This window comes from Salvia miltiorrhiza, chromosome 5 (assembly GCF_028751815.1).
Source record: "Salvia miltiorrhiza cultivar Shanhuang (shh) chromosome 5, IMPLAD_Smil_shh, whole genome shotgun sequence".
Lineage (NCBI taxonomy): Eukaryota > Viridiplantae > Streptophyta > Magnoliopsida > Lamiales > Lamiaceae > Salvia > Salvia miltiorrhiza.
The window spans coordinates 31,275,234-31,302,807 of record NC_080391.1 but is presented as its reverse complement, the minus strand read 5'-3'; the positions used below and the strand labels follow the sequence as shown (position 1 = coordinate 31,302,807).

The following is a 27,574-nucleotide window of genomic DNA, read 5'->3' as shown; positions in this document are numbered from 1 at the left end:
TATTACAAAATAAATATTTTGAGATATTACAACTCAAAATAATTGAAAATATTACAAAGAAAATAATTTGAGAAATTACAACTCAAATAATTGTATACAACTGAAATATACTGTATAAATAAATTATACGTATAAACTAAGTCGAGTCGAGATGAATCTCTTCCCGCAAGAAGATTATCGCCCCGGTAGTGCTCTTCGGTTTGGCGTATCTTCCCCAAAGGTAAAACGACTTCGTCTCGGCGGATGTAGCACCACAATCCGGCGAGCTCCGGCGAACTGAATAAGGATCGAAAACTGAGCTAGAGGTGGAATGCAGAATGCAGACTATTTTGTGAGTTGTGAGTTGTGAGTTTTCAGAGTGAATTCTAAAGCTCACCACACACCCATATTTATAGGTGTTAAACCGAGTGTGAACGGATCGGCAGTCAACTCCGGCGGCTGCGGTAGGTGGCCGCAATCGTTGAACGCAGAAGTTGAAACAGTCAATTCCGGCGGCTGCGGTAGGTGGCCGCAATCGTTGAACGCAGAAGTTGAAACTGATTTTCCCTCTTCAACATCCAAACTTTGACATACAATATCTCACTCACCGGAAATCGGTTTTGAGACTTCAAGTATATCACGTTGATCTACTCGAGATGTAGATTAACATCCAATTATTATTTTAATTAAATAATAAATATTTAATTAAATAATAATTTTCAGATTTGGCATAAAACCATATTTCCAACAACTTAATCTCTCCATCTCCCAGTTTTTTTTTTTTTTTGTTAAGAAAATAAAATAGAACATAACAAAACAAAAGCTGAAGTGACGTGTATGTGAAGTGAAATTTGTTGAGATCACCAGTTAAATATATCCCTTTTAAAAGGTATATATAATTAGATAAGATGTGCGTCTTTTTTATATATCCCTTTTTTTAGGCTCTTTTCATATATACCTTGATCGAGAAGCAAAAAATAAAAGAAAAGTCGGCAAATTCCTTTCTCAGATAATATTATTAGTTGGCTTTGAGGAAGCCAACTATTTCGACCTCTTCAAATGATCAATCATTTAAAACATGACTAGTGGCAAAGGCCTAGGCCTCCAAATTTTAAAAACAATTCTATTAATTTCAAATTTATTAAATTGTTATAAACTAGAGAGAAGAGGAGTAGAAGAGATAATTGTAGAGAGCGTAGAGAGAATAAATCTGCAGGAGCATCTTATTATGAGGACTAAATGCCTCTATTTATAGGGAATACAAAGCTAGGGTTAGGGTTTAGGATTAAGTCATTTAATAGGGAAATATATATTTTATATATATATTTACAACACTCCCCCTTAAATGACTAACTCTAAAAATATGCTGCCTCATTAAAACCTTGCTAGGAAAAATTCAATATGACAAAAACCTAGTCTAAGGAAAAAGAGTACAGCTGCTCCCCCTGAAAATGATCATTATATATCTTTGAGTCGATGCATGCCGATCTTGTGTATTAACTTTCTGAAAGTCGATGTTGGTAATGCCTTTGTGAATAAGTCCACCAATTTATCGCTTGATCGAACTTCATGTATCATTTGAGTTGTGTGCAATTTGACTTCAAAGAAAACTCCTCATTTGATGTTAGAGTTTAGATGTTCATGCCTTGCTAAAAACCTCTCCGTAAAAACCCTATGGGAAAAATTCGGTAGAGGAAAAAAGTACAAGACGTATATTTACTCATATATTACACTAGTTGCCTCGTTAAAAACCTTAACTAAGAAAACCTTATAGGAAAAAACTTAGTAAGGGAAAAAGAGTGCAACCATTTGGCCTTCAGGGCCATTGACCTTCAAAGTCTAATTTTTGAAACTATTTAAAAGATCCTGCTCCCCCTCAAGATAACAATCTTGAATGTGTTCAATATAGTTTTCGAAATTAAATAAATTATCAACATCATCCACCAATTTTGAATTTCGATTTCTTTCATAACATAGACCAATTGTAATTTGTTTTGAATATAACCAATAACATGGTTAATATCATTTAAAATTCTCCTTCTTAGAGAAACATTAAATCTTGCTAGCAAGTTAACTGCAAATTGTATATCATGCATGATAAAAATAATGCTTCAATAGCACACAAGTAAGGAACTTCGGGTCCTAAATAACTTCGTTATTTTCTTTTAGTCTAGGTGTGTCTTTATCAACTTCAAGTGATAGAATAATCATTTGATAGCTAAAATGATGTGTTATTATTCAAAATCTTCTTTGGGTAGGTCGACTAATACATATAAAATATAGTCGATTGGTTTGAAATACTCTATCTGGGAGATTCTCGATCTTCGGGTCGAGATGATATTTAGTTTAACTAAGTTTTGCAAAACTCATCTTTAGACATGAGTTAACTTCCTCAAGTTTTGAGTATTCACAAATGTTCTTTCTTCGGAAAGAATTCACTTAATCAGTTATGGACTTTCACATATATATCCATGTTTAATGGCCTATATATTAATATAACCATAACGTCCATAAATTTGATATTTATGTCAATGATTACTGCCATAAATGTTATATAAATAACGAAACATAATGCCACGTATATAACATGAGAATATATTTGATTGATTTTAGGTTTCTCAAACCCTTGAGCTACTAATCTCGCTTAACATCTTATTATTTTCATTTAGCGAGTTAGGCGCTGCCTCATTGTTTATTTCTATATTTTTCAGTGCTTCTGGCACACTAACATAATTTGTTTTGGATCCAAATAATCTTCAAGTTGAACTAGCAATTTGTTGAGGCAAAAGTTGTTGTCGACAACTATAATTTTTTTTTCTTTCTATTATACGATTCTCACGTATTCACAAAGTTCATGGCAACTTTAGTAAAACCAAATTTTCACCATTTTTCATAATATTTGGTCTAGTTGTTTCGTAATCCCAATATTACGATAATTTAGTGCACGTGCAAAATGTATTGGGATTATCGTCTTCAGGACGATCCTCTTCATGAGGTTTCGGAATTATTTGAGTTCTTTATTTGATTTTGTAATCCGCGGATATTTTATCTTGGGCACCAATAGGTCGTTTACGCTTCTGGCGTCAATAAGCATTAAATCAATTTCGTCCTTCAGGGACTTCAATTATTTGTGGTGCAATATGACATATGTATAAGATTTCACTCATGTGGCAGTCAATAATAACTTGTTGAACTTCTAGTTCATTAATGCATGAATCTAACATAATTAATCCAACGAGAAATTTACGGCATTGTACAATTCATCATTCATATCTCCCCCTAATGCCGAAAAAAAAGTTTTAAGTTGGATAAATCAAAGCATCACATATGAATTGATCCTCAATTATTGGCTCTATATATGTATTTTTCACAAAGTATACATATAATTTTCATAGAGCTATGAATGCATTTGAATGGTGATAAAAGAATTTAGTAGATGGGAAATCCTCTTCGGGAGGTATTTTAATCACGCACTAATTGTAATGTAGACAACCCAAATACTCAAGTCTTGAGTTATTTTAAAATCCTTTGGGTATATGAAATTGAAATTCATCACGACATGATTATTGAATTAACTTATAAATCATGTGTAATTATTCAATACTCATGGGAAAATCAATGAAGCTCTTCGGGAGCCCATACAAAAATGTTATCAATTTTTAATTGTATAACTCATATTCTCAATGATAGTTCAAAAACAATTTAATTGAGAAGATCAATTGCTATTCAAGTGCTTGTAATATTTAAATTATGTGTATATGTTGTTTTCCTTCAAGAATAAACATATATCACCTAAAATATAAATTGTTCTTCAAGAACATGTAATATTCTTCAGGAATATTAATTGTGCTACTTCGGGAGCATCAATATTAATTCAATATAAAGTAAAGTAATTTAATAATAAATTAAATACTAAATAATAAGGAAATACCAAAATAAAGCTTAAAATAAAAATTCAATCTCAATATTTTAATATTCTTCTGGAATATTAATTTTATCTCGCATGTTCATCGGGAACACATTATATTTCATATTTAATATGAAGCTATATCGTTGTGTTTTCATCAAACACTTCAACGATTTAATGTTAATAATCTTCAAGATTATTAAGAATCATAAATTCATTCCACAATGATGAATTTAAAAAAATAAAGCAATCCTTCAGGGATTGTATTAATAAATCAATTCAAATGTGTTCATCGGAAACACATTATATTTAAACTTAAGGGATATCGTTGTGTTTCATCAAAAACTTCAACGATTTATCTTTTAATAATCTTCCGGATTATTAAAAATTGTATATTTATGTTTCTTCGGGAAACAATAGAAGATAATTGCATAATAAATTATCATTAAAATTCAAACTATATAAAGATTCAATCATGCATTGCATAACAACAAAACTTAAAACTCCTAATTAAGACGGTGGAGCATAATATCGTCAACACCAAAATCAATTCCCAAAGGTACGTTGCTGAAACAACTCAATATGTTAAGGAAGCATTAGATTTAAATCTCTTTCAACTTCAATTCTTACTAGCGTAAAAAGTATATATAGATCAACAAAGAACACGAAACTGAATAATAATTCGAATAAAGAAACAAATAGCAACATGATTCTTTGCCTAAATCCCAAAACCTTCGCATACGTTGACTAGGTATACCTAATCAATCTAAAAATACATACACAATTGCAATTGCTCTCAATTCCCAATTGATTCGTTTTTTTTTTTAAATCAATTTAAATACGTCAGATTACATAGAATGCAATTTAAACAATAGTAGCAACATCAACCAATAAAGAGAAAAAAAAAAAAAAAAAAAACCTAAACTCAATTGCTCACGCAACTTAAGATCAGATTTGCAAGCCACATAATAAATTTCTAGAGAGTACCTTTTTGAGAAGAATGACGATTCTTTAGCGTTTAGATTCACTAGCCACAGATTCTTTGTTTCATTCTATTTCTCCCTCTTTTTCGATTTTGATATTGTAGTTTTTCGATTTTGATATTGTAGAGAACAATCATGCTGATAACGTGTTATAAACTAGAGAAAAGAGGAGTAGAAGAGATAATTGCAGAGAGCGTAGAGAGAATAAATCTGCAGGAGCATCTTATTATGAGGACTAAATGCCTCTATTTATAGGGAATACAAAGCTAGGGTTAGGGTTTAGGGTTAAGTCATTTAATAGGGACAACATAAATAATATTATCCGACTTTTGGAGATTTATTTTCTGAATAATAAGTTCTATAAATACATTATTTTTAGAATGAATTTATTAAAATTTCATATTGTTTTTTTAATGCTTCTATTACATGCATATAGGATTTTGTTAATTATATTGTAGGTATTAAAAATATTTGATGTTATTAATGATTTTATTTATTAAAATGTTAGAAGCTCTAAATTATTTTATGTACTCCCTCCGTCCCGACTTTTGGTATCCTGTTGAGAACGGCACGGGTTTTAATAAAGTGATTGATGTGTTGTGAGTGGAATAAGGGTCCCACATTTTATGTGAGAATTAAAATAATTAAAGTGGAGTAAGGGCCCCACATACTTTTACTAAAAATAGAAGTGGATACCAAAATGTGGGACGGCCAAAAAAAGAAAATTGGATACTAAAATCTGGGACGGAGGGAGTACTATTTAATAATTATTTTTAGTTTATCGCATTTTATAAAGTAAAGTTATGCAACCACACGTATAAAATACGATTATAAGATATCTCTAACTGAGAACAAAAATTCAAAATTTCAATTTTAAACGGGCCTATTTTTTGTTTTCGCCTAGAGTCCATGAAACCAATTTTGAACAAGACTTAAAATCAAACATTGTAACCACTAATTACATTTTCGTAGTGTAATTATCTTCAAAGTATATTTCTTTGGTAAATCCTTAAATATAAACAAATAAATTATCAATAAACAAGCTGCAGACATTATTGCCGATGAGGCCTTGCTCCAGTGGAAAAATTGAGTCACCCAAATACTCTCCTCCACCTGCGTGCGGTAATGTTTACCCACTTTAGGAGGTGTTGTCTTTCCCACAATTGTGTGATGTTAAGGTCCTGCCTGCGTGCGAGCTGCATAATGGATTCAAATACCGATAGACCAATACACGCAAACAATAGGAATTCCTTATTGAATAGCCAAATATTTTAATAGCTAAAAAAATATAAGAAAATTTAATATTGTAAGATAGGTGAATGATTGAAGCTAAATAAATGAAAGTAGAGAGATGTGAGGAAGGGAGTTGGTAAGAAAATGAGTGGGGGTGATGAGTGGATTTTGTTGGATTTTTGGTCAAGCATGTTCGGATCAAGGGTTAGAATTGCACTTGCAGAGAAAGGGATTGTTTATGAGAGGAGAGAAGAAGAATTCCCAAAGAAAAGCGAGGTTTTGTTGGAGATGAATCCAACTTATCGAAAAATCCCAGTTCTGATTCACAATGGCAAACCCATCTGCGAGTCGTGGAACATCGTGCAGTATATCGATGAAGTCTGCTGCTTCACTCCGTTTCTCCTCCCCACCGATCCTTATGACAGAGCCAAAGCCAACTTCTGGGCTCATTTCATTGACCACAAGGTCTCATCTCTCTCTCTCTCTCTTAATTTCTCATCACTCTCTCTCTCTAATTAATAGATGTCCATTGATGTGATGGCAGCTACATCCCGTGAGTATGAAGACAATGAGGTACGAGACCAAGGCACAGTTGGAGGAAGCTGAGAAGGAGATGGTAGAGTGTGTGAAGCTATTGCAAGGTGAGCTCGGAGAGAAGCCTTATTTTGGAGGGGAGAGAGTGGGGTATTTGGATGTGATATTAGGTGGATTCTGCAGCTGGTTTTGTGCATATAAAGAGTTGGGAAGCTTCAGCATTCTTGATGAGTTCCCTAAGCTCAAGGCATGGACGCACAGATGCATGCAACGCCACACCTTCTCCGCATCTCTCCCCGACCCCGACAAGCTTTGCCATCTTGTGCGCCGCATCAGAAACCGCAACGCCTTGGACTTGCAATGAATCCCATCAATCACTATTCACTATTACATCCTTTGTCTTCCAATTTCTAAAGTTTTAATAAAATAATCAAAGTGGAGTAGAAATCCCATCTTTTATAGAGTTGAGTGAAATAATTTTAGTAAAAATCCCATGTTTATGTGCATTCTATAATTAAAATATTGTATTTCCATTGCAAGATCTATATTTAAAATATGTAAAAGGGTTAAGATTCAAAAGTTCTCGTATGAACCGCAATAAGCCCGCCTACCATAGTCTAATCACGCATGCAGGCTTGTATTCTATTCAAATTAACTATACTTCATAAATATAAAACTGGTGCAATATACCCATATCAACAACAGATACTGCACTGCATTGATATATTCCATGCTTCACGAATAAGTTGTATACACCCCACCACCCAAAAAAAAAAAAAAAAACCTTTACTTCTATGAACGCCCCCACCTGATTCAGCGAGCAAAACCAAACGAAACGATGCTTGTAGATTTATCCCGATCTGTAATATTAGAAATTGCAGTACATCCAAAACTCCTCGAAAGACCGCATTCAAACTATAATGGGTCTATAAAAATGAGGATTGGGCTACGGCCAAAAAGAATATTGTACAAAGATTGAATTGTGTGCCTTCTCCAGATGCTCTCTTCTCTCAGTACCAACTGTGCAGCTGCGCCGCCTCAACAACACTTCCTAACTCAACCAACCAGGTTCTCTCAGGTTTGCATCCGCAAAATATTTACAAGCATATTCACCGCATGGGAACAGATTACACTCTCACCAAAACTGCTGCAATTTGCACATAAAATAATACTATAATTACTTGGGACCCTGTTACATCAAACATTCAGTGCAGAGCATACCATGTCTTACTCGGTTAAATTCCAGATAGTTGTTTCTCTTGGCTAAACAATTTGAGGCGTTCAACTAGTTTTGCTTTCAGTGATTCCGGAACCTTAGAAAGAAAAGTTCTCTTCGCTTGTGAAACGAGTAAGCACCTGCTCAACGACCACATATACACATATTAAGAGGCGTTTTCTGGAATATCTCAAAACCAAGAATGAAGAAGACAAGACAAGCATCCATACCAAAACTATCTAAACTAAATGCATCAATAAACATTGGATAAAAGCAATATTCTTATGGAAGGCAAGACAGCAACCACACGACAATAAAGTAAATCCTTGATTTTGTAAATTTGGAGCCATAAACAAAGGTCAAGCAACCAAGCAAGAATAGGCATCCTGAACTCTACTGCATAAAGCAAACAAAGTCAACTTTTAAGTTTTAACCTAACTTGCATCAAGTATGAAAACCAATAGATTGAAGCCAAAAATATTGACCAAAGCCAACAATTATGACTGGATTATAAGAAAATTATGTTAACATATTAAAACACAATTAACAAACCAAGACCATTTGACTTTCTCCTCACACAAATATAATTTCATAGAGAATTCAATTCATACTGTTTGCTCTCTAATTAATCCTTAGGCAGATTACATTTAAACAGATATACTAGAGGTATAAATGTACTACAACTAGCAATTCAAATATTAAATCAATATATAAAGAGTTAAATCTACTATCTATATGAGTCAAGTACACAGCAACTTATAACTTGCATCTCAGTGTGTTTCTATTTTGCATGACAGAGAAGTAGATGTAATTTAACAATATAACATAAAGCTACACAATGATTAAATGACCAAAATTCCATTAAGGCCTTCACCAGGATGAAATTTAAACACAGAGAATCTTAATACAAAAATTTATTCTCAAAGCACACAGAAAGAGTCCTCAGATAAGCATAAACCAGGTAAAGTTTCTTCAAGGCAACAACACTCAAAATGCATATGCCAAACACACATGATGCAGAATTGCACAGTATATATTCCAGAGCAAAACTAGTGGTTAATCCTGAATAATAAATACAGGAGAACTCACTTCCTCTCATGGTCATTCAGTGCAGAATTCCCAGTTTCTTGACACAACTTTTTTGTTGTATGCATGAAACTACGCACTTCCTCGGACCATCCACATGAACGCAGAATCATGGAAGCTTCTTTTCCAATCCTGAGAAATGTGAAAACATTATTGAGTATCTTCCATACACACATACTTCGGTAGATTCAATCAGCGAAATTTCAACAGTAACCTAAACCGGAAAAATATCTGGTAAACAGAGTCAACAAGTAAAAATAATTCTGTTAGATATAGACAATAAGTAGATTACTTAATTCGCGACCCTTGTTTGTGTCTGACAGAAATGGAATCAATCAAGGAACAAATCCAGCCATGCACATCAAAGAAGGATAACTGAACTTAATTAAACCGTCACCTAGATCTTTTCCCTAACTAACCACAGATTATTTCTTCAAATAAATCAACACAACCAATATAAATCGACAAAAGATAATATATTCTTAGTCCTGGGGAAGCTATGATGCAATTTCAAAGTAGAACCATCAGGTAATTAGCAAAAGAAAGGCAATTCTCTACTTAATTATCCAAGCAAAGTGACATACGATTCCTTGAATGCTTCCACTCTTGCACGAGATTGATCATCTTTGGCAAAAAAGATGCACGAATAATCATCTTCTGTCTTCCTCTTTACACATGAGTTGTTAGAGGCCCCAATATTTCCATTGGGTAAGTCTTGGCAATTAAGACTCTTTTGTGAGTCAGTCATGTGAGCAGATCCATTTACTTCAGGCAAACATCTCTCTAAGGAGTCCACCACCATAGGCCCGTTGCCATTATGGAGGGGCAAACAAGATAGCCCTTTCCCTGTACTCTGAATATCTGCTGAAGTTTTGCCCATACAATTCCTGTCACTCATCAGCCCAGTTCTCTCCTTTTTGAATGAAGTAGGTGAAGCTGCTATATGTCCATTTTCCTCCCCAGGCTCTTTCTTATGAACGACGATCCTCATATTCCCAGGGGCAAGAACCTTGCTGGTACTCCCAGAGTCACTAAATGTTCTCTGCTGACTAGGGCGCTCATGATCAATCTTAGATTTACCTGATTCACTTGTCTGACTGTGGTGGTTTGAAGACTCTTGAACATCTACTTGTTTAACACAACGACCGACTATTTGTCCATCAGTTGAGTTGCAAGAATTTAACTCAAGTAAAGTGATATTACATGTCTCCGGTTGGTTATCAGAAAAATCTCCCATATTAGCAGGGGTCTCCACACAATCGGACCTTTGGCATGTAAGTGTTTTAGTGCCATTGGTTGCAAGGAAATTATTTGACCGGTTAGTCTCAGAATGATTGGCAGAAATCTTCATGCTAAATGGCTTTTCTACGCAACCTGACTTCTGGATAAAGGATCTACTGCCATTAGTTGACTTGTTGGTCTCTTGCAGATGATTGGAAATTTGTTTGTTACAAACAGATTTATCTGCAGAACCAGACTTTGGCATTGTTGATATCTTATTGCCATTTGACTCATGAGTCTTAGATCCATTAACCACTGCATCAACCCGAGTCCGGGGCCTCTGTTTTGCACGGGAGAAGAAAAGTATATACACTTTTTCTGATAAAACCTCTTGCAGGGTTGAGACTGAAACATAAGAATCATTGCAGCAGTACCAGCGGCCAATCGCATCCTGAGCATACAAACCAAGTCAGACAGATACTACTGGTTACAAACTAAAATCAAGAGACATCAATCTGAAGAAATGCATCAACCCTAAAAAAGACCTTGATATATGCATAGTAGTGCCCAGAATCAGGAGAGAAACCTGAATGTACAATAGTACCAAAAAGATTGTATTCAGGTTGTTGATCCTGCACAAAGAAGACATCAGCATAAATGTCACAATACAGAAAAATGTTATGGCAATTCTCTCTACACCTATCTAAAGAAAATCATAGCTGGTCAAAGAAGCTTCACATGAATCTTTTTTTTAAAAAAAAAATTAGCATCACATGAATCTTGAGAACTAAGAAAAGAACTTAAAATAGCATTTGCAAGCACAGAAGGGAAAGTTACCATAGGTTTTTGCAATTATGGATGAAAAGGCAAATAATATGGTTTCCAGATAGAACAGCTTCAGTCCAAAAGAGCCACATTTCATCCGTGCATAACAAATTAATCGATGTTTATCAAACAATAAAAGGATATCTGGAATTAAATGTAATGATACGGCTGTAAGCAGAAAACCTGGCTGGTAAATGATAAAGACTGAACTCAGTTCACACAGAAAACTCAAGGATGACAATTATAATGTTCAGATTATATGATCAAGGGAGATTCCTTTCTACTCCCTCTGTCCACGAATTGCATCCCCATATTTCCTTTTGGTGAGTCCACAAAATGCACCCTTACTTCTATATTTAGTAAGTATACCCCATACCACCCACTCACAACAAAAGTTGGATACTTATTCCACTCACAACACACTCAACCAATTTCTTAAAACCCGTCCATTCTTAAACAGGGATGCAATTTGTGGACGGAGAGAGTAACTCCTGAGGCAGCCTAGAGCCGCTTAGGCAAAACAAAAGTATACCTAACACCATAAGCAATTGATATAGGGAAGATGAAATCGTCAAAACAAGTTACCCAAGAGAGAGATATTCAGAATCAAAAAGATCAATAGTGATATCATATGAAGGCGGCAGAACAGCAACTGAAAAACTCGAACTGGTTGGCGCAAAGGTGCACATAATGGAAAAGTGGTGGAGATAGAGGAGCTATAAAGGTGCAAGAAAGGTTAGTCATTTAAGTGCAACTTAAACAACCAGGATCATAAAGTGAATCACAGAAGAACCTCCATAGATGTTCAAATCTTTGAAGTATAAAGTTGAGCAGTAATGAACCAATCAATCATGAGATGCAAAAGCAAGCAAAACCTATTACGAAACCTAAGTGCAAGGCAGTGGCTCAAAAGATTATTGAAAACTATCAGGTTTGAGGGGACGCCGGCCGATAGGTGTATGAGATTGATATGATTGAAGTACAGCATAGGCTTTTGATTATCAACAGGTGCAAGAAAAGTCAATAGGATTAGCAACATGAAATAGTAATTTATGAAAGAGGAACATAAAGAAGGTTGTAAGCATATTTACAAGTTTGTCTCAGTAACTTTTCGTGCTTGGAGGAAGAAGAAAAGCACATAAACTGTTTGCAGTAATGTACCTTGCTTCCTTTGCACATGTGACTTGACAGCACCAATATCTCGTCAAATGCAATGGGCTTATCAATCTTTGAACCAAATATACCTTCAAACCTCTACCCAAAAACAAAAAGAAGAAGAAGATAAGGAAACAGATATTATTCAAATATTCTAACTCAGTAAGCCAAAGTAAACAAATAAAATATGTTCCAGTAACTACCACACCTTTAATTGAATTACAAGAACATTTGGAGCCTCGAGAATCGACATTTGCTTCCTTGCTGCCACCAATTTCTTACAGCTAAACAGGAACAAGTTTCCATGACACAAAGTCAGAACTTAAACCAGAAGTAATAAAAGCAAAATATGTTGGTAAAGCTTATTTGCACACACCTTGTATGAATAAAGAATATGGACAAGCAAACTAATCCATGGTCATAAAATTAGAGAAGTTAAAATACTTACTTATCACACTTATACTTATTATTTCCATCCAAGACCTCAGGCTGAAAAAACTTCTGCAAAGCTTCTCGGAGTGATCCACTATGCAAAATATCCAGACTTATATCCATTATCTCATCAACCTTATTTGACTCAGCCCCACATGACAAACATTTTACTTGACTCTGCAACGCCCCTCCAAAGATCTCCTTGACCACCGTTTCTCCAGCCCCAGCAAAATCACCACCATTGGCAGTCCCATTCCTCCCCCGTTGTTGATGCTGCAACTTCTTTATTCTTAAGCATGTATTATGGCATGCATCAATCACATAACGCAAAAATTCATGTGCATCTTCTTGTCTCCCAGTGCGAAAATGCTCAGCATAAATCCGCAAACAGCTATTTATCTTTACAGGCGCATCTGAAACTGCTTCACTACTCAAAGAGCGAGCAATTCGTTTCTCTAATATGCAGAATGGACAATCCCCCTTCTTCTCCTTTCCTGTCCCAAAGTCACCTATAAATATTTATGATGTTAATAATTTTTTGGGCTCACTTATCCACTGTCCACCCTTAAACTAAAGCTTTATTATACCATTGAAGAATACTTATGCTGACTATATATTGGAGAACATTTACGCTGACTATAGTCTCTTTTTAATAGCCAATTCCTGAGGGCAAGATATATGAAAACAAAGTTCTAATATCATGCAGAGTTCATTTTAAAAGCATAGAAGAGAAACTAAATTTATTAGTTAATTACAGAATAAAGGAACTAGAATGTAACCCGTAGACTGTGTTTATCAATCGCCCTTAACATTGCAAGATTTATCTTTACATGAACTATTGAAAGTTCTAGCCAATAAGAGGAGCAGACTGGGATCATTTAGTTCCATTTCTCAACATCTCATAGACGGAAATGTCTTTAGTCATAAACATCTATAGATATTTCAAATATTTATAATACATACTTAATTCCAATAAAGCTAGCCTGGGTACCATCTAGACTCTTTTGAGCTTCATTCCCCTATAAATTACAGTCATTTTGGGACAATTAGATCAGCGGGAATGTATATACAAGCTCAATCTAGTCGCAGAGAAATTTTTTTTTTACACAATTAACTTGTTGGTAAGAACATATTAATTACATCAGCCTCCACTCATGAATGTCAACTACGAACTAGTACAATAACTGGGTTACTAAGTTCCACAGTAACTCTTTCAAATTTAAATGAATACATCACAAGCACGGAATAATCCCCAATAAGAAACGCATAATGCTAAAAAAAACTTCTAAAATTAATAAACCTTGCCAGCTCAAATCCCCTAAATTGTTACAGTCAATGCTTCAATTCTTGAAAGAAAAAGAAGAAGAAGAAACAATTAGAGTGAAAGGATACCATAATAACAACCAATTTACATGGGATTGAGTAATTATTACGGTGAATAACTAGAAACATATCGAGACGAAACGGAACTCACAGAAACAACAGACAAAACACACACATAGATGTAGAGAGAGACGGGAGCGTACAAACGGAGGAGTGGAGGTAGCGAAGGCAGAAATTAGCGAGGGGAGGGGTGTAGGTGAGGCACTGTAGGACGGAGTTGAGGTAGCAGGTATTGCCGAGGTTCCGGAGCCCTAGCGGCGGCGAGCCGTGCTTCCGCTTCAGCGACTTGAGAAGGCTCGACTGCCACGTCATCTGCAGCATGCCCATCAACGCGCCGCCAGCTCCGCCGCACCATTGGCCGGCCGCCACCTCCGAGATCGCATCACCCTTGCAGATTCTTCTTCTCTTCGGACTGAATTCGTCGTCGAGGATTTTCCCTTTTTCCAATCCCTCAAATAAAATTAATCGGGAGCTAAAGGGGGGTTTCTTTCTGGGGTTAGGAGGTTTTCAATTATTAGTTATTTTCAGTTTTTATCGCGTTTTGTTCATTTTTGCCTTTGTTTGTTACTCCTATTTTTCAATTGACGAAAATTAATTGTTTATTGTTTTTTGGTTGTTTTTTTTTCTTCTAATAGAATGCATTTTTCGGTTATTATCAGTATATTGTTGTTAATATTTTGCATTAGTTTAACCCAAAATATACTATTTCTATTTATTAATTTAATTTTTTAGATATAGTAATGTTTTTTTTTTGAAAAAATTATACTCCCTCCGTCCCATGAAAGTTGACCACATTTCCTTTTTGGGTGTCCCACTAAAGTTGGTCACTTTTTAAAAATGAAAATATTTATTTTAGTTAAATCCAATTAATTCATTTAATTAAAATTTGCTAATTAAATCTAAACTCTCTTTATTTAAAAACACACACTAACACACGCACACAGCAACCCCCCCTCCCTCAGCGCCCCACCCCCTTCTCTCTTCTTCTCCGCCGGCCGACCTCGTCGCCGGCGGCCGCCCCGTCCCCTGACCTCACTCTCACTCTCCCTCGCCTCTGCTCTCCCAGGATCTGGCCCTCCACCGCCTCCCTCCACCTAGCGCCGATCCACACCTCCATTTCTTCCACCCGCGCCGCCTTCCTCCACCTCCTCGCATTCCTTCACCCGCCTCCGCCTCCCTCCACCTAGCGCCGCTCCACAGCCTCCATTTGGGGCTAGGGCTCTCCGCCTCTCCGATTTGGGGCTAGGGCTTTGCCGCTCCGCCTCTCCAGTCGGCTGCATCTGCGATTTGGGGCTAGGGCTTTGCCGCCGCCGCCGATTTGCCTCTCCAGGCAGCGCCGCTTCCTTCGGGTTTGGATATTGAGGGGATTTCGCTGCGATTTGGGCGAGCGGCTGAAAATCGAAGCTTGGGTCCGCCAATTTGGGGGTGAGCGATGGAGTGTCGATTGGGTTATCTCTTTCCTTTTTTTGGTTTTTAGCTGAAAATTGAAGCTTGGTTTGGGTGAGGAAGGTGATGCGAAGCATAGATTAATTTTTTATTGAAACCTTTTTTGGCTTTGGCTGAAAATCGAAGCCTAGCTTTGATGGGCGCCGAAGCTCGCCTGTGAAGGTGAAGTCTGGTTTGAAGGAATATTAAATTGAATTAACGTTCCGCTTTGTCCGATGATCGTTTCTTGGTTATTATTAATTTATCATACAACGATTAATCTTAAACATGCTCCTATGAATTTAACAACTGCACATAGGTGTTAGGAATTACTTACTTGTGAAACGGATGCAGAGGTCGTTGATGATCGTGTCGAAAGACTCCAGTTCTGATCTTCTCGATTGTATCCCGCTCAGCTTTCACCGTTGGATGGACAACGAGCTATGAAAGTCCCAAGCTAGAAATCACCCTGCACATTTCCTGCGCCTCCTTAGCTCTCAAAAACCCTAATAATTATCAGTGTGTGTTTCCTGAGAGCTGACAACTGTATTTTATAATACAGAAGAAGGGAGGGGGCGCCAGTTTTGGTGCAGGGGCGATTTCTAGCCCTACTTGGGCTAGGAGACATTGGGCCAGTCCAGGGACCAGATACAAGGAATAAAGATGGGCCTCAAATAAATTAATTTATCTATGGTCAGCCCAGACCATAATTAATTTATAAATATCAGTTCATTCCACTAGAGAACCAATATTGACTTACCCCTTTATTGCCGGCATTTGAGTCGGGGCTTGTATTTAGACTTATTAAATCCTCGTATTTAAAATATCCGACATCCATTAATTAATTAGAGCTCTGACAGCCTTAATTAATTAATCTCTTGTAATCCTTAAGCACTACCACTCAAACCTTATTATTGCGCCTGAACTTAATCAACCTGCAGGGTTTAACGCAATAAACATTATTGAGCTCCTTAAGGGGATGTCATTATCCTCTATCGGATACGAGTACTAATACAGATAATCAAATATCATATATTAACTGCTATCACCTAAGATACAGAGTACTCAAGTTACTATATAACTCTCACTCATAGTAAATCAAAGTGATAAACGAATCAACATGTATATCTGAAATCTTATTAGTATTAAGATCATATAAGTTACCGAGATCTTGATTCTTCACTTAAGTCAGATAGAAGAATACATCTCACTGTGGTCCTATCAATACGTTATGACGTACCAGTATAGATAAGTAGTCAAGACAAACTACTTCCATCTATACCGCAGCCTAAACCAATAACTTGTCCTAGGGTTATTTCGGCTGTGATTATATTATATCTCTTAAGGTTATTCCAATTATACGGTCTTCTGTGATCTACTTATATAGAGATAAAGAACATACATATGCAATCATGAACACAATCAGATAGGAGATAAAACAGTGAATACAGGAATCAATGTATACAAGCACAAAAGGTTCTTGCTTTCAGTATACAAATCCAACATGGTTTGGGTGAGAGGCTACCGGCGACCACTGGCGTCGGCGTTGCCGGCGACGTCGCCGGATGTAGTGAAGTTAGGTTGAAGAAGATAAAGTTAGGTTGAAGGAAATTTTAATTAACTCATTAATTTTGATGTACCACATTTAATTAAACACTAACTATCCATTTCTTAATCTCCGTGCCGAAAAGAATAAGACCAACTTTAATGGGACAGAGGGAGTAGTTTTATTATTGTTATGTAGAGAAATACTTCATTATTACACCGAATTGGATGAGCGGGAGAATGTGGGCCCAGGAGTTTCGTGTGTTGGTCCGCTAAGTTGTGCCACGTACTGTTTTACATTTGGGCCTCAAGTCCTTGTGTTTGGCCCAAAATTTTATTTAATTTTTTGTCTCAGTTTTTTGTGACCAGTGTTGTATTTGATGTGCAAATATGCTAATAAACAAACATAAACAGAAACACGTGTGACCATGCAATTCTCTCTCGCCCTCCGTCGACCTGCCTCCTCCGGTCCCCGTCGTTGGCGGAAGCAATGCGCGACTGCAACCTAGCCCTCCCCTGAACCACTTCACCTGGGCCGCCATTGACAACAGTACAGGTAAGACGAAAACCCTACTACTATAGACAAAACATATTTTTATTATTATTATAGTCCTAAAAAATCTAATTTAATTTTTAAATCGTAAATCAAATTAGATCGTATTCGATTTGGTTTAATTTAATTTACTACCATTTAAATCAAATCATGTCCACTCTTAGATGAGTCAAAAGTGTGCGAAACTATATATATTTCATATATATATCTTAGGTCATTGTATTTGTAATTAAATTACATATGTAAAATTTCATATATCCTAATACGTAAAATATTATCCTAACTTAAAAGATAACATTCATATTTGTTTAACTTATACTAAGATAGATCTCTGCTATGATTGTTCAAATAAAATGTCTTTTTATAATTGTATGTGAGTTAAATCAATTATCAATATCTCAATTAATAACATATTTTTATCAACGATCATTATTAGCTAGTTAAATGTCCATCAAAATATCCACCAAAATATCCATCTATTTTATATTTTAGGTTTCTACTAAACAAAAAAGATTTTCTAAAACTTTTTTTTTAATGCATATTAGCAAAAAAAAATCTCTAGAAGTTTTATTCTTTGATGCATATTATACAACTCAGAATTTTTTCAAAATACTTCATTGGTCCCAATTATTTAAGTTGATTGAATTCTGCCCAAGGATTAAGAAAATTATTGGAAAAGAATATTATACAAGTAACTTCGCCCGTATTTATTATTTGACAATACATTATGTTGGTTTGTGATATTCCATAAGCTCAAGGTGTTGGCTGTTATTTCTCATCTCTGCGGAAGGCTCTTTTGCAAATAAAAGAGTGAGTTAGTTGTTAGTTATTGATGGACTAATCTGCACCGTTGAGGGAGATCGTAGGGTCAGCATGGAGAGGAATATACATACTATATTCTGCGTGATGTAACAGCAAGCAACATGAAGTGTGATAGATCTTGAGAGAGCTAGAGATAGTATAGAACGAGAGGAGAGAAGCCATTGTAGAGCTTGATTCTCATCTGTAATTCTTGCTTTTGAGATTGAATAAGAAATCGCAATACTCTTTCTCCGTGGACGTAGGCATTTACGCCGAACCACGTAAATCCTTCTTGCATTGTTCGTTTTGCTTTTGATTGTTTCGTTGGTTAAATTCTCCGGCTGGTCCATTGTATAATGGTGGGATACCCAACTGGTGTAAAGGGGTATAGGCTATGGTGTACTGAGCCAAGATCAAGTAAGATCATAATCAGCAGGGATGTGGTCTTTAGAGAAGACATAATGCCATTCAACAAAGAGAAGCTGCTGCTACAAGATAAACAACCAAAACCTCAGAGTCAAGATGGTGCAGAGGTTAAGGTGGAGCTGCAACATGAGGATGTTTCCAAATCTGATGATGACAGTGAAGAATCATATCAGATGGAAGAGGATGATGATGATTTACAAAATTATTTGCTTGCTAGAGACAGACAAAGAAGGGAGATAAAGCCTCCATCCAGATATGGAAATGCAGATATGATAGCATATGCATTCAATGTTGCAGAGAACATTGAGTATCAGGAACCCAGTAACTTCAAAGAAGCTATGAGTAGCAGAGACAGAGAGAAATGGCTGGAAGCCATGAAAGAATAACTGGATTCATTGATGAAGAACAATACTTGGATTTTGGTGGACAAGCCTTTACACCAAAAACCAGTAGGCTGCAAATGGATTTATAAGAAGAAGTTTGAAATGGTCAATGGAATGGAGCAGATTAGGTTCAAGGCTAGACTTGTGGCAAAAGGATATACACAAAAGGAAGGTATAGATTTCAATGAAATCTTTTCACCCGTAGTTAAACACTGCTCCATCAGAATGTTGCTCTCTCTTGTAACTCAGTAGGATATGTTCTTGGAACAACTTGATGTAAAGACAGCTTTCTTAAATGGAAGCTTGAAGGAAACAATATATATGGACCAACCGGAGGGGTTCATAAAGTCAGGACAGGAAGGAAAGGTATGTTTTCTAAAGAAATCTCTATATGGTCTTAAGCAAAGCTCTAGACAGTGGTATATAAGGTTCGATGAATTCATGCTTAGCCATGGTTTTGAAAGATCTAACCATGATAATTGTGTATATTTGAAAAAGAATAGTAAGAAGGTTCTTGTATACCTCCTACTCTATGTTGATGACATGCTAATTGCTAGCAAGAGTATTAAAGAAATAGAGTTGTTGAAGGAGCAACTTAAATCAGTTTTTGAGATGAAGGAGTTAGGAAAGGCAAGAAGAATTATGGGAATGGACATCATAAGGGACCAGGATAGAGGAAGGTTGTGTCTTCTTCAGAGTGATTATGCTTTGAAGGTGATAAAGAAATTCAGGCTGCATCAAGCTAAGAGCCTGGTAGTGCCTATAATGCAGCAGACAAAGCTCAGTACTTCTCAGTGTCCAAAGACAGATAAGGAAAAGAGAGAGATGCATTCGGTGCCATACTCAAATGCTGTGGGCAGCATAATGTATATGATGATATGCACAAGGCCTGATTTATCCTATGCTATCAGCATACTCAGCAAATTTATGTCAAACCCTGGTAAACCTCATTGGGAAGCTCTGAAATGTGTATTAAGATACATAAGAGGAAGTGATTGCTGTGGATTAGTGTTTGAGAAGAAGGAAAGATGGTTAGGAAATCCTTTGATGGGATTTGTTGATGCAGATTATGCATCATATGAAGATAGCAGGAGATCACAAACTGGATACATTTTTAGCTTATATGGTACTGCCATTAGCTGGAAGTCAATGTTGCAGTCTGTGGTTGCATTGTCCACAACCGAAGCTGAGTTCATGGCAATGACAGAGGCAGTGAAGGAGGGAGTTTGGCTTAAAGGAATGTTAGCTGATTTTGGTGTTTTTCAGAAGAATGTAGAAATCTTCTGTGATAATCAAAGTGCATTGCACTTGGCCAAACATCAAGTGTTTCATGAGAGGTCGAAACACATCGATGTAAGGTATCATTTTGTAAGAGACTTAGTGAACAAAGGGCTTATACAGATGTTGAAAGTACCCACTGAGGATAATGCAGCAGATGCTCTCACAAAGGCATTATTAAGGGTGAAGTTCAAGTACTGTATGCAGTTGGTCAATGTTCGATAAGCAAGGTTATGAGAGGAAGATTATCGTGGTGCTTATGTTATATCAAGGTGGAGATTGTTGGTTTGTGATATTCCATAAGCTCAAGGTGTTGGCTGCTATTTCTCATCTCTGCGGAAGGACTCTTTTGCAAATAAAAGAGTGAGTTAGTTGTTAGTTATTGATGGACTAATCTGCACCGTTGAGGGAGATCGTAGGGTCAGCATGGAGATGAATATACATATTATATTCTGCGTGATGTAACAGCAAGCAACATGAAGTGTGAGAGATCTTGAGAGAGCTAGAGATAGTACAGAGCGAGAGGAGAGAAGCCATTGTAGAGCTTGATTCTCATCTGTAATTCTTGCTTTTGAGATTGAATAAGAAATCGCGATACTCTTTCTCCGTGGACGTAGGCATTTACGCCGAACCACGTAAATCCTTCTTGCATTGTTCGTTTTGCTTTTGATTGTTTCGTTGGTTAAATTCTACACATTAATTCTAGAGTTAATCAAAGAATCAAATAGAGATATATTTATAAATAAATAATTTAAAAATGCATCACCTTTTATGAAAATTGACCTATATTTTGGAATATCTGAAAAAAAAAAATCTATTTAATTGAGATGGATATAGTATGTTTTATCAATGCACATCACGACAATAGAGATAAAAAAAAGTTGGATGATTGTTTTGAGCACACTAAAATTTTTCGGTGTGAATTTGTGATTTTCTTTAGATAAATTTGAAACTAAAATAAATTAATTTTTTTTAATGGAATAAATTGATTGAGGAAAATCACATATAAGTAAATCTTCTTAAGTTTATTACATGTCACTATAAAGATAACATTCAATTAAAATATTAAAATTAATTTGTTGTCATGAGTTATGTCATTGTAAAAGTTGTGATAGGCAAAAACCAAAACCAGTAATAAGAAAAGTATAAAACTAGTCCTACATAAAAAACACCTAAAACCCCACTTTCACGAAGTAGGGTTTTGTTTTTTGGTCATCAACAATGTCGAAGAAACGTTCACGAATCACGAACCCGGAGCCGTTTTTGCCGTTGGGCTCCGACGCATTCTCCACGGGCAAGAAGCGGAGCAAGCCGCCGAAGCACCACCAGCTAGAGGACAAGCTCGTCCCGTCGACCGTCAGCTCTAAGATTCTAAAGGAAGCCCTTTTACAGCAGAAGGAGATCCAGCGAGAAGAGGAAAACGACAACAATGTTGCTGACCACAACCCTAACACTAAAATTGTGTTTCCTCAAATTCACGGCCTCAAAGACGACGATGACGACGTGGATGATTTTGAAGAGTTTTCCGAGACCCAGAGTCAGTTTGGCCAGTGGAATTTCGAGGTTCGACTTGCTCTCTTTCGTTTATGTCTCAAGTCATCTCTTTTTCCTGTGGTTTTGTTACGGGGAACATGTTTTGTTAGAGTGCTTCCTTCTTTTCTTACAATATGCGTGTTTTTTAAGGGCTCTTTAGTTACTAGCAGCTAGCAGATAGAACCGAATGAGAATATTTTTTTCTAAAAAAGGAAAACTATGGATTACAGAATGAGGCAAACTGAGAAATTTGAGAACAGTGGATTTTGAATCAGTTATGACTGTCAGATTACTTTAGTTATAACTAAGAGAGGGTGAAAGAGAGAAAAAGGTTTGGACTGTAACAAGAGGAGAAAGAGACGGCCATTGAGTGATTAAGCAAAAGGAAATCTAGTGGGGCTGGTAGTTAGATCTTTGCAGAACGTTTTTTTGTTGTTGAAGACTTAGTTGAAGCCATCGCTTGGTGCTAATTGTACTACTATGATATGAAGGATGATATTAATGAGGAGGAAGAAAAGTTGCTGGATGCCTTTCTATCAAAAGATGATCGCCCTGAACGAACATTGGCTGACATCATTGTGGAGAAGATCAAGGAAAAAGATGCCCAAGTTTCATCTGGTATGAGTTCAAATTTGCTGATGATAATTAACCCGTTCATCCTTTCATATTGGATGGGGTGTCAAAAGTTAGTACTAAAATCAAATGTTGGGGGTTATACATACTCATGAAATATTTTGTATTGCTAATACGAATCTAGGTGCTTTTCAATTTACGAAATGATGCATCATATTAATCTTTAGCTAATGATGACAATTAGTGTCCTGCAATTGGCAAGTGTATTGAATGTTGTGTTTGTGTGTAGGAGCACAACCAATGCCGAAATTGGACAACTCCATCATTGAGCTGTACAAGGGGTATGCTTATAGCCTTGTCACTGATCACCAACTGCAATGTGATTTCTGGTCGTCTTTCCCTTGCTAATGATTTTACTGATGTTGGGTGGCATATGTATTATGCAGGGTTGGTAAACTGCTTAACAAGTACACCTCTGGCAAGATGCCCAAAGCTTTCAAGCACGTACCTTCTCTGCAATTCTGGGAAGAAGTTTTATACCTGACAGAACCTGATAAATGGTCACCAAATGCAATGTATCAAGCAACAAGAATCTTTGCTTCAAATATGGGTGTTAAGAAGGTGGAACGGTTCTATAAGTTTGTTTTGCTGCCACGCGTGAGAGAAGATATTCGGAAAAATAAGAGGCTGCACTTTGCTTTATACCAGTCGTTGAAAAAGGCTCTCTACAAACCAGCTGCTTTTAATAAGGGAATTTTATTGCCCTTGTGTGAGGTACGCTTTTGCTCTATGGGGGATCTACTCTTTTGGTTTGGTTGGGGATTTTATCATGGTTTCGGAACCTTCGACTAGTCTATGTTCAAGTTCAACTTGATTCCTCTGTTTTACTGCATTATTTGTTAGTATCTAGAGAACCTAGCGGCATTTTTTTGGAAATGTTTCTCAAGCAACATGCATATTGTTCTGCATTTCTGGATTTGAATACAAACAATGATGCCTTGTGTGTTTTTCTTCCAGTCAAAGACATGCAATTTAAGGGAAGCTGTCATAGTCGGGAGCATCATTGAGAAGGTTTCTATTCCTCCTCTTCACTCTAGGTAATGTTGCGTTCTCTGCCATAATTCTGATAAAAAGGCCTTTTTAATTACTTGCTGAAAATTTCACCGAAGAGATGCATGATCTTGCTGGAAATTTCTCAAAGAACAAATTAAAACTAACAGAGTAAATCTCAAACTTGAAAATTACTAAAAGATTCTCTTTCCAACATACTCAACCATGATATATACTTGGAACAACCCTCCAAACATAGGAAATATCAATAAACTTGAAAGTATGATAAGTAACATTTACATGTTTTACACTTCCATTTGAATGATTCTAATCTGTAAAATGAGAAGTTGAAATGTTGAACCATGTCGTAGGCTGGTCATAGATGAGTTTGTTTGCTGAAATGACCCATTGGCCATCACTAGAAAACCAACAAGGTTTTGCTTTAGTTTAGCTGATAAGTGCAGGTTGGACTTAGCTGAATTTGATATATCCTTCCTCGCAATGATATGAGAATTAGATGTAACATGGCATATAGCTGAACTGGACTGACATTTGGCAGACATCAACAACAAAGTGAGTGAGTGTCCTGACATCCGGAAGCTGGATGAATAAAAAACCCACTGACTGCTCTATAGAAACTTATAACTACTCGTCAACCGATTTCCCTTGTCTGGTTTTCTAATTTCTGATATTTCTATCTGCTATTATATTTTACAATTTGGTTGTTGATATGTTTCTCTGTTACTCATGACAGTGTTGCATTATTGAAGCTTGCGGAGATGGAATACTATGGTACAACAAGGTATAGATATATGCAATGATCTTCTGGGATTCCGTAAATGCACAAGCACAACATAGTTGATGCTGGCGGTCAATAAGCTTGCATTCACTTTCAAGAGAAAATCATAATATTTCATTGATAATCCTATGAACTAGCTGCTTACTAAACGATCCATTGTATTGATTACAAAAGTTGTGTTTTGTATTGCAATGCTCTCTATCTTCATTTACTTTTTCCCTAGATATTTGCACTCATCCTTTATGAATAAAATTTGACTTGTATGTTTTGAGCAGTTATTTCATCAAGTTGCTAATTGAGAAGAAGTACGCATTGCCATATCGTGTACTTGATGCTTTGGTTGCACATTTTATGAAATTCTATGATGAATCCAGAGTAATGCCTGTGATCTGGCATCAATCACTTCTTGCATTTGCACAGAGGTTAGTTTCTCTTGACATTTTCCCCTGAAAATGAATTACTTAATATTTTCTTTTGATTGCGTATTGTAAATCTTCCTAGCGTTGCTTGATTCTGTTTGATTAAACAATTTGTACAGGTACAAAAATGAATTAACAAAGGAGGACAAAGATGATCTCAACACACTAGTTGAAAGGCAAAGACATAAACTAGTAAGATCATCAGCTTACCTGTGATAAACTATTTCTTTCTTGTTTCTAATTCATGGAATTTGCAATACTATTATCTGTATTTTTCATTATGATGCAGGTTACACCTGAAATACTGAGGGAATTAAATAATAGCCGTAACCGTGGGGAGAAGGATAGTGATCCTATGTCAATATATATCCTTTCCCTTCTCCTTCGTAGTATGAGTTTTATATTTGTTTGAGACATGCATGCTAGTTTTCTCTTCTTCGTGACAATACCCTCCATACCTATTCGTGGCTTATAATCATAGTGTTTTTAAACTGAAATTTGTTTTAATTTTCAATTTATATAGAAAATTGGCCCTTCAATTCTTTGAATATATCTGATTTGGATACTAAATGTAAGCCTCTAGTTTGCACAATTATGACTATTGAATAGGGAAAAGAAAAAAAGAAAAAGTAAAGCAGAGTTGCAACATGGATGAGATGTGGTTCCCCACTGTGAGGAAGAAGGTGTTCAGTGACTTCAGTCTTTATGATTGAGCTCAATGTGGATGACTAGAAGCAAATTATTGTTTTATGCTGTAGAGGAATTTCATTTGACTTGTGAAGTCCTATATGGTAAATGAGGTCTTTTTTTGGGTATTTTGGTCATACAAACTAGCGGAATTGCACAGTTGATTGTCCTAATGATGTCTTGCGACAATTAAAGATTTGATAATTCTACCTAATCACTTTTGCAATTACGTGTTCCATAACTCCTTAGCACCAACCCATTTATCTGTAGTCAACAAAACAATTCAAGAAGACAGGTTTGATATTCCAGATGTACCAATGGAGGAGGATTAGATTTGCTGCAGCTATACTTTCTTTTAGTAAAGGTGATCTTCCACTACTCATTCCTCGCACATCTCAAGTATTAAATTTATTTTCTTGTATATTTGTGTGTGTGCAGATTTGTTCTTATGAACATGTTGTCTCTTGAAAGATGGCTGTTATATCGCATGAATGATTTCTTATTATTCGAGCTGTTGATGCAGGTGGTTCAAATTTTTTTGGAACGAACTTCATTAAATACTTATTCCTTATTGGGGTTCAGGTGTTGGTGGAAGAAAATAGTGTGATTATAGCAGAAGCTTCCGCTTATCAAGCGACCAGCTTCAAGATTTTGGTATATCGGTATATGTTTGTTGATTGCAGTTTTCATTTTTGATTGGTGCATACGTGGAACTTGCTTTCCTTCTTGCAGTATTCCATTCACTTGTAGATCCGAGATGCAATTGTTAGGCTAGTTAAAATCTGAAATACAGTATGTAATTCTATGGACTCTTGAGAAATTACAGTGGCAAATTGATATTGTAGTTTAAATTAACTCCAGAGGAATGTTATTCTTCAAGTTATGTATTTAACCATAGTAGTAAGACTTCACACGTTGCCAGTTTTGAAGTGTTTGTTTTAATGCCTTCTTGGAAAATGAATTTTGCTCTCTTTTATTTTTTTGGAGGGAAAATGCATGATGTAATTAATATTGCTATGAATTTGGGCATGTTGCTTTGCTCGGTAGCAACAGGCGCCATAAAAGAAGCAGTATATGTTTATATCTAAAGTATATATTCTAAGTTCCTTTTGTTGCTAGTTTGATTTTGTGTGTTCTATTTGATTGTAAATTTATCATAAGAAAATAATGAATAATAAAAATTTATTTCTTTATATTTGTTCTTTCTCTTTCTTCATTGCCTATAGAAATAGAATTTAATTATTTCTCAATCCTTTTTTTTTCACTTTAAGGGATAATATTATCCCTTTATTTTTTATTTGATAATATTATTTTTATTGGAGTGAAAATGAAGAATGGGAAATAATGATTTTTTTTTTTTGTAGAAAATGAGAAAAAAAGATTTGAGGAAAGTTTTTTGTATCCTTCATTTTCTCATAACAAATTTACAACAAAATAGAATGCTATATTGTGATAAATATTTTGTTTATTAAGATTGATTGAAACTTTGGTACTATATCTTAAGGCTCTTAGTAAGTTTAGTAATTTTTACTATTTGAGTTAGTTTTGCTTGATTTATACCTTAGTGAAAATATGAGATTGGAAAAATTATAATCTTGAAGATAAAAATATACAATTATGTACAATATACAATTACATACGTAACAATCTTGTAAAATATTAACTTTGAGTGATATTGATAGATTGACAAAATATAAAATTGAGTATTTGAAGGATAAGATGATTAAATAAGTTCAAAATTATTCAACCTATAAAATACATGCCAAATTAGTTTAAATTATTTTTATCTATCCATCCTGTCGCTCAAATTGAATGCTTAGTAATTGTATTTTTGGTTGGCTGAGCTTTGTCCCCTATTATGTATATAAATTTGATTTTGGTACAAGGCTTTGTTGAAATTGGAATTTGTCTTAAATTCATCACTTAGATGCTTAGTTTACCTTTTTTTATGCGAGTTAAAATCGAATTCTGGCCTAAAATTTTGGTCTTGGTATTATTCTTGGAATCGAAATTTCAAAAAAAAGTGCAAGGGCTAAGAATCAACGTTACAAATGAAAAATTAGAACAATGACGAAGTCAATGAATAAATATACTTAATTATCTGAAAAGTTAGGTAAATAACAGGAGAGCTACTCTTAAACAGGAGAG

At 35.7% G+C, this 27,574-nt stretch overlaps 3 protein-coding genes and 1 long non-coding RNA gene across 7 annotated transcripts; 2 read left to right on the top strand and 2 right to left on the bottom strand.

Moving 5' to 3' along the window:
- LOC131026453 (uncharacterized) lies at positions 1–722 on the bottom strand. The gene is made up of 2 exons (XR_009102308.1): positions 384–722; positions 1–276 (listed from the first exon to the last, which is right to left on the bottom strand). It is a non-coding gene; the product is annotated as an uncharacterized LOC131026453 (long non-coding RNA).
- Positions 723–6,161: 5,439 nt separating this feature from the next.
- Positions 6,162–7,083, top strand: LOC131026452 (probable glutathione S-transferase). Its single transcript, XM_057956324.1, has 2 exons — positions 6,162–6,567; positions 6,647–7,083. The coding sequence occupies exons 1-2, from the start codon at positions 6,247–6,249 to the stop codon at positions 6,998–7,000; spliced, it is 675 nt and encodes a 224-aa protein (XP_057812307.1). The 5' UTR covers positions 6,162–6,246; the 3' UTR covers positions 7,001–7,083.
- A 376-nt stretch (positions 7,084–7,459) lies between these two features.
- LOC131026451 (ubiquitin carboxyl-terminal hydrolase 25-like) lies at positions 7,460–14,476 on the bottom strand. Of its 4 annotated transcripts, none has more exons than XM_057956319.1 (9): positions 14,098–14,476; positions 12,588–13,080; positions 12,348–12,423; positions 12,146–12,238; positions 10,705–10,791; positions 9,523–10,610; positions 8,942–9,070; positions 7,858–7,992; positions 7,460–7,783 (listed from the first exon to the last, which is right to left on the bottom strand). In XM_057956319.1, exons 1-8 carry the CDS (start codon positions 14,279–14,281, stop codon positions 7,872–7,874), a joined length of 2,271 nt encoding a protein of 756 aa, XP_057812302.1. In that variant the 5' UTR covers positions 14,282–14,476; the 3' UTR covers positions 7,460–7,783; positions 7,858–7,871. The 4 variants fall into 4 exon arrangements, with proteins under 4 accessions (XP_057812302.1, XP_057812304.1, XP_057812303.1 ...); XM_057956321.1 differs by having other exon boundaries at positions 7,460–7,780; XM_057956320.1 differs by having other exon boundaries at positions 7,868–7,992.
- A 6,997-nt stretch (positions 14,477–21,473) lies between these two features.
- LOC131026450 (bystin-like) lies at positions 21,474–26,355 on the top strand. The gene is made up of 11 exons (XM_057956318.1): positions 21,474–21,928; positions 22,390–22,516; positions 22,761–22,812; positions 22,918–23,245; positions 23,489–23,568; positions 24,276–24,323; positions 24,596–24,742; positions 24,859–24,931; positions 25,029–25,104; positions 25,679–25,790; positions 25,950–26,355. The coding sequence occupies exons 1-10, from the start codon at positions 21,587–21,589 to the stop codon at positions 25,756–25,758; spliced, it is 1,353 nt and encodes a 450-aa protein (XP_057812301.1). The 5' UTR covers positions 21,474–21,586; the 3' UTR covers positions 25,759–25,790; positions 25,950–26,355.
- The last annotated feature ends 1,219 nt before the right edge of the window (positions 26,356–27,574 follow it).

Bases quoted from the DNA above. Each gene is read 5' to 3' on its own strand.
- LOC131026450 (XM_057956318.1), top strand. From the start codon at position 21,587: ATGTCGAAGAAACGTTCACGAATCACGAACCCGGAGCCGTTTTTGCCG. The intron at 21,929-22,389 runs GTTCGACTTGCT...TATGATATGAAG, and splicing joins TTGGCCAGTGGAATTTCGAG to GATGATATTAATGAGGAGGA. The intron at 23,246-23,488 runs GTACGCTTTTGC...TTTTTCTTCCAG, and splicing joins TTTTATTGCCCTTGTGTGAG to TCAAAGACATGCAATTTAAG.
- LOC131026451 (XM_057956319.1), bottom strand. From the start codon at position 14,281: ATGGGCATGCTGCAGATGACGTGGCAGTCGAGCCTTCTCAAGTCGCTG. The intron at 13,081-14,097 runs GTACGCTCCCGT...AAATATTTATAG, and splicing joins CTACCTCCACTCCTCCGTTT to GTGACTTTGGGACAGGAAAG. The intron at 10,611-10,704 runs GTCTTTTTTAGG...TTGTATGCTCAG, and splicing joins ACTACTATGCATATATCAAG to GATGCGATTGGCCGCTGGTA.
- LOC131026452 (XM_057956324.1), top strand. From the start codon at position 6,247: ATGAGTGGGGGTGATGAGTGGATTTTGTTGGATTTTTGGTCAAGCATG. The intron at 6,568-6,646 runs GTCTCATCTCTC...ATGTGATGGCAG, and splicing joins CTCATTTCATTGACCACAAG to CTACATCCCGTGAGTATGAA.